The following is an 11139-nucleotide window of genomic DNA, read 5'->3' as shown; positions in this document are numbered from 1 at the left end:
ATGACGACAGGGAGAGCTGGGATGTAGGTAGGGTTCAGGGAACTCATACGCCGCCGTGAGTCTGTTAAGCGGAGAACCGCTTTGACTCGTCGACACTGCGAGAAGACAGGAACAAAGAAGTTGACAACATAGACGATCGGTGGAGGCGCTAGAGAATAAGTCAAAGGCTTCAAACCTCAATTTGGAGTCGGGTGAAAACGAAGGTGGGGATAGGAAACTAATTCCCAGGTTTCCTGTGTCGCAAGGCCTGATGGGACAGGTAGTTTTGCGCACGGCTCCTCCCTTCTGAGACTTCAGGAGTCTCCTGACCAGAGAAATGGAGTTGGAACAGAGAGAAGGGTGAGTAGCTGAGCTTTGTGTAAACGGGAACTCCAAAAAAAGCAACGATCAACGACGTTGGGGATTGAAGTTCGTGCACTTGCTTCCTTTTAGAATCTCTATGGGGGTACCGGAAGCAGTACTGGAGCATCCTAGGGGAGATTAGGAATTTGGTGTTCTTATGGATCTGAGAGCAAGGAGATGGGAGTGTGGGCTCCGAGTTCTGAGGGATGAGACTAGAGTCTGGTTCCTGGGTGTTAGGGAGAAGAACTAGGGCCTGGATCCCTGGCAGTGACGGAGTAGGGATAGGGTCTGAGCCCCTTGGTATGAGGGAGGACTAGAGTCTGGGCTGCTGGGTGTGAGCTCCAGGCTGTAAGAGGGGAAGGCTGGGGCCTGGATCTGAGCGTCTGGGGAGAGACTGAAGAGCCAGAATGTAAGTTCCTGAAACCTCTTGGCCCTACAGGACCATGGCAGCCGTGGGCTTTGAAGAGTTCTCAGCGCCACCAGGCTCAGAGCTGGCTCTGCCTCCCTTGTTTGGTGGCCACATCCTAGAAAGTGAGCTAGAGACAGAAGTGGAATTTGTGTCCGGTGGTCTGGGCGATTCAGGACTCCGGGAGCGGGATGAAGAGGAAGAGGCAGCCCGGGGTCGCAGGCGTCGCCAACGGGAACTAAACCGTAGAAAGTACCAGGCACTAGGTCGGCGCTGCCGGGAGATCGAGCAGGTAGGTAAGTGTGGATTCCCATTTGGGGGTCCTCTGGCCTGAACTGCGGCCTCCTTCTCCTCCTCTTTCTCCTCCTTCTCCTCCTCATGTCCTTCTTTTTCCGTTTCCTCTTAGACTTGAACAAATGAACATACCCATGTGGGTCTATTTCTGTGCCAGGCACCTTAAGTGTTCTCTTCCGGGAAAAGGCTTAGAGTTTAAGGATCCATCATGGCAGAAAGACACAATGTCAAGAGTATGAGACTGTTGGTTATGTTGTATCCATAGGCAGGAAGCAAAGAGAGATGAATAGTGGTGCTCAGCTTGACTTTTCCCTTTTATTCAGTTCCAGAATCCAGCCCATGATATGGTGATGCCCACATTTAGAGTGGATCTTCCTACCTCAGTTAAACCAACCTGGAAAGCCCAGAGACATGCATAGGGTCTTGTGTCTTAGATGATGTTTAGATCTTGTCAAGATGAAAGATCGGTAATAACCATCATGGCACCAGACACGTGCTCTGCCTTCTGGTATGTCACAGGTGACTGTCAGATAGTTTACTCACCGTAGTCTTTCACCTAAGGCACCGCAGGCTCACCTACTCTGCCTCTTGAACCTCCCTTCAAGATTAACTCACCACACGAGTCTTAAGTTCACCTCCTTAGTAAGAAGGAGGAAGGAGTGTTGGGCAGAATGTACGCCTTAGTAAGGCAGAAACACCGGGCAGGAAGTTTGGAATTTGCCCTTTGGATGACTAGGAGCTGGCAAGGGGTTTGAAACTAGTATATACATGCGTGGTGGGGCGGGGGGGGGGGATGATAGGACACACTGCACCTGCAGGGGGACAGAGGCAGGTCTGCAAATGATTGTACCCAGTGTACTCTGGCTGCTGTGACAAAGTGTCACAAACTGGTAGGTGAACAAGATATTCTCTCCCTGACAGTTTTACAGACATGGTTAAGGTGTCAGCAGGGCTTATGAGGGAGAAGTGGTTCAGGCTTTTTTCCCAACTTCTGCAGTTGCTGGAAGTCTTTGGTGTGCAGAAGTGCCATTCTATTTCGTGTCTTCATCCCTCAGCTTCTGTGTAAAGTATCAGTGTCTCAGTTTCTCCTTTTCATGAGGACAAAGGTCAGATTGGGCTCTGCACCAGTGACCTTTGTTGAACCATGCCTGCTGCTGGGACAACTCTGTTATCAAAATACTCACTTTCTGAAGCCTGGGTTAGGAATCTTTATGGGGTTGGGGTGACATCCTATAACAAAGTGTGTACAAGTCCTGGGAAGGGAGAAGTTGGGGATGAAGAGATTGGGAAGGAATTCTAAACACTCTTCAGTAAGTGGGTACAAAGTGGGAATGGGTTCAGCAGAGTTCAGAAAGGGGCATTGGATCTTTTAGAGCTGGAGTTATAGGTGTTTATAAGCTACCTAGTGTGGATGCTGAGATGTGAAATCTGGTCTTCTGAGAGAACAGCAAGCTCTTTCCTCCTCTCCATACATTATATGTGTTTATTTATGTGTACATATATGTGTTTAATGTGTGTATATACTTACAGTATATGTGTATGTGTATACACACATACATATATACATACATACATACATACATACATACATACATACATACATACACATTTTATGCTTATGAGAATTTGTCTGCATGCTTGGTACCTACAGAGACTCGACCAGGGCGTTAGATCCCCTGGAATTATAGTTACAATGGTTGTTAGCCACTATGTGGGTATTGTGAATTGAATCCGGGTCTTCTGGAAGAACAGTCTCTTTATGAATGAGCCATCTCTCCAGCACCCCCTTCCCCAAAATAAGCATTCCTAACTGCTGAACTGTTGCTCCATCCCCTAAGCCTCCATTCTTAAACCACCCCACTAAGGTCAGATTCCATGTGCAGAAACCCAAAGGTCAGTTGAGTAACTTGCAAGAATCCACAAAGCTGATGAATGGCAGATGGTGGGTAGATGGTCAGGAGACCAAGTAAAGAAGGTTGTGAGTGTTAAGTAAAAATAATGGGGAGAAGAGCTCTGTGAGTTCCAGGTCAACCATAGCTACATAATGAGATGCTGGGTATAAATAAGTAAGTAAACAAACAGAGTGAATGGGTGGCCAGGGTTCTAGTGTGATAATTCAGGAAGTATCACAGTTAGGTGGGAGGCCTAAGATGACCTCCTGAAAAGTGCAGGTCTTTCTGATTAGAAAGAACATATACTTTAGCCTGTGTCCTAGGCACTGTTTGACTGAGTCCTGTCCTTTCCTTTCCATGTCTAGGCTGGGGCCTTCAAAAACTTCAAGGGCTGTTCCCTGATCCTGGAATGTTCTCTTCCTGACTTGCTTCTCATTTGTCTCCTCTGTCATTCAGGTGTTGGCTTAAAGATCTTCTGATGGCCCTAGTTTCAGTAGCCATCTTCTGGTGTAATACTGGACATGTAGACTGTGTGTGCCGCACACTTGGGTGCTTGTATTAACGATTTTAATTGCTGTGACCCAGCACCCAACGACAGCAGCTGAAGGGAGGGAAGCCTTATTTCAGATCACGGTTTCAGCCCATCGTGGTGAGGATGCTTGGTGGGATGGCCCAATCTGTGTCAATAGGAACATGTGGAAAGGGCCATTTACATCATCGTGCACTAGGAAGCAGCAAAGGGGGAAAGAAGAACCACACAGATCAGGCATAACCTTCAGAGGCCCAGCCTTAGTGATTGATTTCTGCTAGGCAGACACCAATTCCCGAGCTTTCCCAAGCATCCTATCATGGCCAAGGGCCATGCTTTGAAAACCTGGGCCTGTGAGGGTGTGGTGGTTGAATGAGAACCGCCCTCATAACCTTGGAGGTTGGAATGCTTAATCTCCAGTTGGTAAACTACTAGGGAAGGATTTTAATGTGTGACCTTGTTGGAGTTGGTGAGTCTCTCAGAGTACAGTTTGAGGCTTCAAAAGCTGCCATTCCCAGTCTCTTTCTCTGCCTGCAGATCAGGATGTAAAGCTCTTAGCTACCGCTCCAGAGACATGCCTGTCTGTTTTCCACCATGACGGTTATGGATTAATAACTCTAAAATGTTAGCAAGCCCCCAGTTAAATGCTTTCTTTTATAAGATTCACCTTGGTTATAGTGTCTCTTCACAGCAACAGAACAGTAACTAAGAAAGAGGGAGATTTCAGACCGTAAGTGAAAAGTTCTGTAATCTTTCACTCAGCATGGTTTGACTGATTTATTACCAGGCAGGCTCTGCTAAGGCTTGGGGGACACAGACACATTGCTGTCACGGGGGAACTTATATTGTGGGTGGGTAGATCGTCAGCAAACCAAGTAAAGAAGGTTGTGAGTGTTAAGAAAAAATCATGGGGAGGCAGAGCTCTGGGAGTTCCAGGATAACCATAGCTACATAATGAGATATTCGGTATAAATAAGTAAACAAACAGAGTGAACGGGTAGCCAGGGTTCTGGTGTGATAACTCAGGAAGTATCACAGTTAGGTGGGAGGCCTAAGATGACCTCCTGAGTTGGTGTTGACTTAAATTTGACTGTGGAGGGAAAGTGAGCCAAAAATAGAAGAGAGACCACGTGGAAAGATCGTACTTAGGCTAGGAGTATGCTCTGGGGAGTCAGGCGGAGGCCAGCTCTTGGCACTTGGTGGAGATGAGGGGAAGGATCAACTCATGATTATTGATTGACGTTAGGTATGTTATGTGCCACAGTAGAGAGAGAAGCTCACCAAGATGCTATGCCTTCATTTTCTGAAGGAGCAAAGGGGTACCACCTCTTGGGGAAGATTGACACCCAGCTACTTCACTCCAGTTACTTTATTCAAACATTACAAGGTTAATTGGGGCTGAGAAATGTCCCATCTACCAAAGTTATCTTGCCCTTTCCTGCTCATTAGAACAGACAACCCACACAAATCTCGGTCCCTTTAGACCATGGCTGGCCATAATCAAAAGTAAGAACTCCAGGTTTGCCAAGAATGTCTTAGGATTCATGCAGCCGCACATGAATAGCGCCTCACATAGCACCAAGTTCAGACCTTCCAGGGAGACATTTCTTCAAGGTTCAAACAGTCTCAACAGTTTCTCAGCCTCTACTGATTGACCCGAACATAGCAAAAGCTTTGCTGAAACATTTCACTCAAAGCCAGACGTAACAGCTTTACTATACATATCACTACACTTGATGGACAGGAGAAAGGAATAAATTAAGTAGGGTCTTGGGCTCTAGAATGTCTCCATAGAGCCAGATACATGGAAAGCATACCATTAGAAACACTGAATAAATTAATAGGAGAGTGGAGGAAGTCCCGCTGTCCTGGGCCTCTGTATTAGTTACTTTTCTGTTGCTGCCATAAAATACCAAGGCCAAGACAAGAGTTTCGGCTTAAGAAAGAGTTTGTTTTGGCTTAGGGTTCCAGAGCATTCAGTCCATAATGGTGGAGCAGAGGCATTAGGAAGCCAAAAGCTCACATCGTGAACAGCACTGGGAACAGGGTGAGGCTTTTGAAACCTCTGAGCCTGCCCCATAATGTACTTCCCTATTACAGCCATACCTCCTTGACCTCCCCCAGAACAACTGGGAACTAAGTATTCCAATGCCAGAGCCATCCAAACCATTACCATTTCTTCCTGCAGGTGAATGAGCGAGTCTTAAACAGGCTCCATCAGGTGCAAAGGATAACTCGGAGACTCCAGCAGGAGCGCAGGTACTGTTCTGCATACCCTGTGGGCCCAGCCCTTCTGCTCCCACAGGTTTTCACCACCTTTCACCCTTTGTGCTATTATCTCCCATCTTCCTAGTCTTCATAAGGCACAGGGACAAAACTGAGGAGAAGGGCCGAGAGTGAGAGAAGTGGAGGAGTGGAATTGGGTCTCAGAATGAAGAACTGGCCCTGGGACTGGGGTAGGGGTAGGACAGAATGCTTGCCCACTGTAAGTAGAAGAGGACAGCTGGAAGGAAGCAGCACAGACCTTACTTGCTGTGTCTCAGGCTGCATGCTTCAACACTAAGAATCGAGAGGCTGAGATGGAGGGTTGAACTAAGGTTCACTGTGACAAGCTCAGGTCAGTACATCCTACAGACCACTGGTCCCACCATGACCGGGAGGGGTGTGAGCTCTGCAGCCCGATGCCCCCTTGCTGTGTCCCACTGACCCAGGAACACACTTAGGATTCAGAGTACGTAAGGCCAAGTCCACCCAGCTCTAGACAAGGAGGCCAGAAGAAGGCATTGGACCCCCAGGGTTGCAGAAGGTTGTAAGGTGCCATAGCTTGGCACATTTGAGCCTGTGGGCCCTGCCTTAGAACACTTTCCTAGTGTCTTGGTCCTCCTAGGCTGTTCCCTCTCAGGCCTCTCGGCTGATCATTCTTCACTCTCCCAGATCCTCACCCAGGATTCATTGTCAGGTATGGAAGCTGCTACCTATAGAGAGCTAACTCTGCTTCTATTTGGTAAATTAAAATTGAAATTTAAAGACTGGAGAGGTGGATTGGTGGAGAAGAGTACTTACTGTTCTTTAAGAGGACCCAGGGTCAGTTTCCACCACCCACATGGTGGCTCACAACTGTCGGTATCTCCAGTCTAGTGGATCCAACCTCCCTTTTCTGGCCTCTGTGGGTATCAGGCAGGTGCATGGTGTATATATTTACATACAAATATCTATACACATAAAAATAAATCGTTTGAATTTTAAAAAAGGAGAGCTGAGGATATAGTTCAAAGGTAATAACATCCTCCAGTGAGGATCTGAAGTGGCTCATTAGTAGATCACCTGCCTAGAGTCCCCCAGGAAGAACTGGGAATGAGGCCTAGCAGTAGAGCATTTGCCTACATCTGCAAGGCCCCGAGTTCAATCTCCCTATCCTTTTAAACTTTTTGTTTTATTTGTATGAGTGCCTGTGTGCTTGTGCACCACACTAGTGAGGTAGACAAGGAGGCTAGAAGAAGACATTGGATCCCCAGGTTATAGAAGGTTGTAAGGTCCCTTTTGGGTGCCAGGACACAAACCTGGAAGGGCATCCAATGCTCTTAACAGCTGTGCCATCACTCTCGCCCCTGGGTTAAATCTTAGTACTGTAAAAGGAAACAGTATGGGACTAGAGAGGACGGTCAGTGGTTAAGAGCACTTGCTGCTCTTCCAGAGGACCTGAGTTTAGTCCCCAGCACCCTTATCAGGCAGTTCACAACCTCCTGTAATCCCCACTCCAGAGAATCTGCCATCTTCTTCTGGCCTTCTGAGTCACAGGTCTATATGACATACACATATTTGTATAAATAAAAAAATCTCCTAAAAAATTCCATTTCTTGAGTTGTGCTGATGACATTGCATGTGCTTAGAAGCCACTGGGTGTATGTGTGGGTGGCGGTGGTGACTAATTTAAAATAATTGCCATTTAACAGTTATTTTAATAATTGAATTAAAAGTCACCTTCTCTGTGTTGCCAAAGGTGGCCATGCCTGCTCTGTTTGATAGCATGGGTCTCATACACAGTTCTATGACATTGGGAAGAGAGGGTTAAATATGGGTATGTATATCACGGTGCACATGTAAAGGTTAGAGGACAGGTTTTTTTTTTTTTTTTTTAATTTAATGCGAATCTTAAGAGCTTCCATTCCTACTTTTTTTTTTAAGATTTAATTATTTTTATTTCTATGCGTTCACTTCAGCTGTCTTCAGACACACACTAGAAGAGTGCTTCGGACCCCATTACAGATGAGTGTGAGCCACCCTGTGGTTGCTGGGAATTGAACTCAGAACCTCTGGAAGAGCAGTCTAAACCCTGAGGGCAGCCCCAGAGGGCAGCTTTTGAGAGTCTGTTCTCCCCTCCCTCCTTAAAGATCAAATGTAGATTGTCCGGCTTATATGACAACCACTTTTACCCCCTGAGCCATTTTGCCAGCCTGTTTGTTTGTTTGTTTGTTTATAATTTCATGTATCCCCAGGCTGTCCCTGAACTTGAGATCTTTCTCCTTCTCCAGACTGCTGGGAATTTTGGCATGTCCAGTTTTACGTGATACTGGGGAATTGAACCAAGGTTCCCTGTATGCTAGTCAAATTCTGAGGCACATCCCTAGGTTTTTCTCGTTGTGAAGGCTTTCTTATGTGGCCATGCCCACATGTGTATGTGAATACAGATGCCAGAAGAGGACATCAGATCAGTGGGGCTGGAGTATGAGAGTGCTGGGAACTGAACTCAGGTCTTCAGGAAGAGCAACATGCACCCATTCCTCCAGCTCTTGTTTTTTTCCTTTTTTGTTTTTCAAGACAAGGTTTCTCTGTGTGGCCCTGGCTGTCCTGGAACTCGATCTATAACCAATTTGGCCTCAAACTCAGAGATCCACCCATCTCTACCTCCAAAGTGCTGAGATTAAAGGCTTGTGCCACCATGCCTAGCTGTTTGTTTTTAATTGGTTTACTTTTAAGAAATTATTTGTTTTTGTGTGATTGTTTATGTGTACAATGGTGCCTGTGGAGAGCCTTGAAGCTAGAGTTAGGGGAGTTTGTGAATCACCTAGTGTGGGTACTGGGATCCTCATGATGGAGCAGCAAGTGCTCTTAACAGCTGAGCCATCTCTCAAGCCTTTTTTTTTTTTTTTTTTTTTTTTTTTTTTTGGCTTGAGAGCCTGAGAGAATGGCTCCCCCTGTGTATTTCAGGCTGGCCTCAGTCTGACAGTCCCCTTTGTTTCCTCCTGAATGCTGGGTTTATAGGGATGCTCACTCCCTCTGGCCACCCAAGATTTCCTTTACAGTAGGATCAGGATAGGGATGATTGGCCTTCGTAGATAAAACCTGAAGTTGAGAAATTAACCACCCAAGCTGAATGAGCTCTGACAATTCAGTAAGACTGGTGATGCCTTTGAGCTCTCACAGCTGCAGTCTCATGGGGCCTCTGGACCATGTGTCACACCCTGCCACCAGGGGTCTTATTACCAGCTCAAATTCCCAGCCTCACCCAGACAGACAAGCCAGTGGGGTGGGAGGGCTTTAATTCCAGCATTCAAGGCAGTTCTACCACCACCATATTGCATCTTACCAGGATGATGGCAGCCAAGGCACTGTTCAAGGCTATCCTGGTCTATAGCGAAAGGTCCAAGACAGCCAGGAATACATAGAGAAACCCTGACTTGAAAAGCCTACAAAAGCGTAAGTGTGGGTATGCAGACCCACACTAATACACACTCTTACACTGACACGTAACACACACACACACACCAGCCTGTCCCTCTGATCACATCCTCTTAGTACCCTTACTGGCACAGTAAAAGCAAGCACCTTCATGACAGCATCGAGACCTGACTTGGGTGGCCTTGCCTCCTTTATGTGGAACTCAACATCCCTTAGAGCACTCAGGGCCTTGACAGGGGTTTCTGCTGTCAGTAGTTTTCTTCTGCCACGCCCTCCTCTGTCCAGTTAGTTTTTCCCACACCTCACATTCCCCAACCCAGGGAGGGCCTCCTGAAGCCCAAGCTGGCCTCAAACTAACCTTCAATTTGTGATCCTCCTACCTGACTATAGTTCTTGCTGGGATTATAGGTGTCAGCTACCACACAGTTTTATTTCATGCTGAGTATTGCAGTGTCTCAAAAACAAAATCCTTTAATCCAGCACTTGGGAAGCAGAGACAGGTGTATCCCTGAGTTCAAGGCTGGTCAGGGGTATATAGTAAGACTCTGCCACAAAGCAAACAAAAAAGTTTGGAGCTGGGCATGGAGGTATACACCTTTAATCCCAGCATTTAGGAAGTAGAGGCATGACTGTTATCTGTGTTTGAGGCCAATCTGGTCTAAAAATTGAGTTCCAGACAGCCAAGGCTATTACACAAAGAAACCCTGTCTTAAAGAGGAAGTAGTAATAGTAGTCGTTGTCGTCATCGAATTTGTTTGGGACTCTAGCTCAGTGGTACAGCACTTGTGAAGCATGTTCAAGATTCATCGAATTTGTTTGGGACTCTAGCTCAGTGGTACAGCACTTGTGAAGCATGTTCAAGATTCAGTCTTCATTACCAACATTAGAATTTGAATGTTTGCCAGATGTTTGTGTACTGTAGAGAATGGTCTATGGAATGCACCTTCACAGCACCTAGCCCAGTAAAGGATGTCACCTATCATTTACTGTATAGGAGATTTGGGGTCAGACTGGTTCCCAGGCTGGGATCTCAGGCTAAAGGTCCAAACCTTTCTAGTTCAAGTCAACTTTGGATAGAAGAGACCTGGACTTTATTATCTTTTACTTCACTCCCTCAGAAGATGCCCCAGTGCCTGTATCTCTGTCCACACAGATTCCTCATGCGAGTGCTGGACTCATACGGGGATGACTACCGGGATAGCCAGTTCACCATTGTGTTGGAGGTGAGCTCTGGTCTCCAAGCAGGTTGGGAGAATGGGGGAATCCAGGAGTCTTTAACCACCACCATATTGCATCTTACCAGGATGATGGCAGCCAAGGCACTGATGTCCCTACCCCAGGCAATGTTGAGAATGAACCTCCAGAGAAAGAGGGACTTTCCCCACCACAAAGGACAACTGCAACCCTAGACCCCAGCAGCCCAGCCCCTGGCGAGGGGCCCAGTGGGCGGAAGAGGCGGCGGGCACCACGAGCAGCATCTTCATTGACTCCAGAACTGGCCCCAGTGCAGGTGGGAGCCGAGGGCTGGGGCCAAGGCGTGGTGAGAATTCTGGGCTGGGCTTTGGGGGGATCCGGGACTGGGGAGGGTTAAGCAGACTGACAACACTGGGTTGATAGTAGATAGGGTGGAGGAATTGGAAAATCAGGCTAGTGCTTGAAGAAGAAAATAGGAACAGCAGATGAGGAAGTCAGCTGAGGGATGGTTGCCAGTGTTGCCTGATTATGGAAAGTATATAACCTGGGAAAACATTGCCCACAGGCTGATGCGTATGTTTGGGGGCAGTATGTCCCTTAGGTCTCCATGTCCACTCACATCTTGTTCCTTATCTTTTCAGATTAAGGTCGAGGAAGACTTTGGCTTTGAAGCAGATGAGGCCTTGGATTCAAGTTGGGTTTCCCGAGGGCCAGACAAACTGCTACCCTACCCTACCCTAGCTAGCCCACCCTTTGACTAACCCTGTCTCCCCAATAAACAGATTCCCCATGTACACTTGTCA

At 47.1% G+C, this 11139-nt stretch overlaps 1 protein-coding gene across 2 annotated transcripts; it reads left to right on the top strand.

The window, feature by feature from the left end:
* Positions 1 to 4: 4 nt before the first annotated feature.
* Tfpt (TCF3 fusion partner) lies at positions 5 to 11130 on the top strand. 2 transcript variants are annotated; one of them, XM_032894555.1, is made up of 6 exons: positions 5 to 339; positions 782 to 1040; positions 5652 to 5722; positions 10296 to 10365; positions 10446 to 10652; positions 10978 to 11130. In XM_032894555.1, the coding sequence occupies exons 1-6, from the start codon at positions 317 to 319 to the stop codon at positions 11095 to 11097; spliced, it is 750 nt and encodes a 249-aa protein (XP_032750446.1). In that variant the 5' UTR covers positions 5 to 316; the 3' UTR covers positions 11098 to 11130. The 2 variants fall into 2 exon arrangements, with proteins under 2 accessions (XP_032750446.1, XP_032750445.1); XM_032894554.1 differs by having other exon boundaries at positions 10446 to 10682.
* Positions 11131 to 11139: the final 9 nt, after the last annotated feature.

Source organism: Rattus rattus, chromosome 2, assembly GCF_011064425.1.
Source record: "Rattus rattus isolate New Zealand chromosome 2, Rrattus_CSIRO_v1, whole genome shotgun sequence".
Taxonomy (NCBI): domain Eukaryota; kingdom Metazoa; phylum Chordata; class Mammalia; order Rodentia; family Muridae; genus Rattus; species Rattus rattus.
The sequence above is the reverse complement of the archived record's forward strand: the minus strand, read 5'-3'. Positions and strand labels throughout refer to the sequence as shown.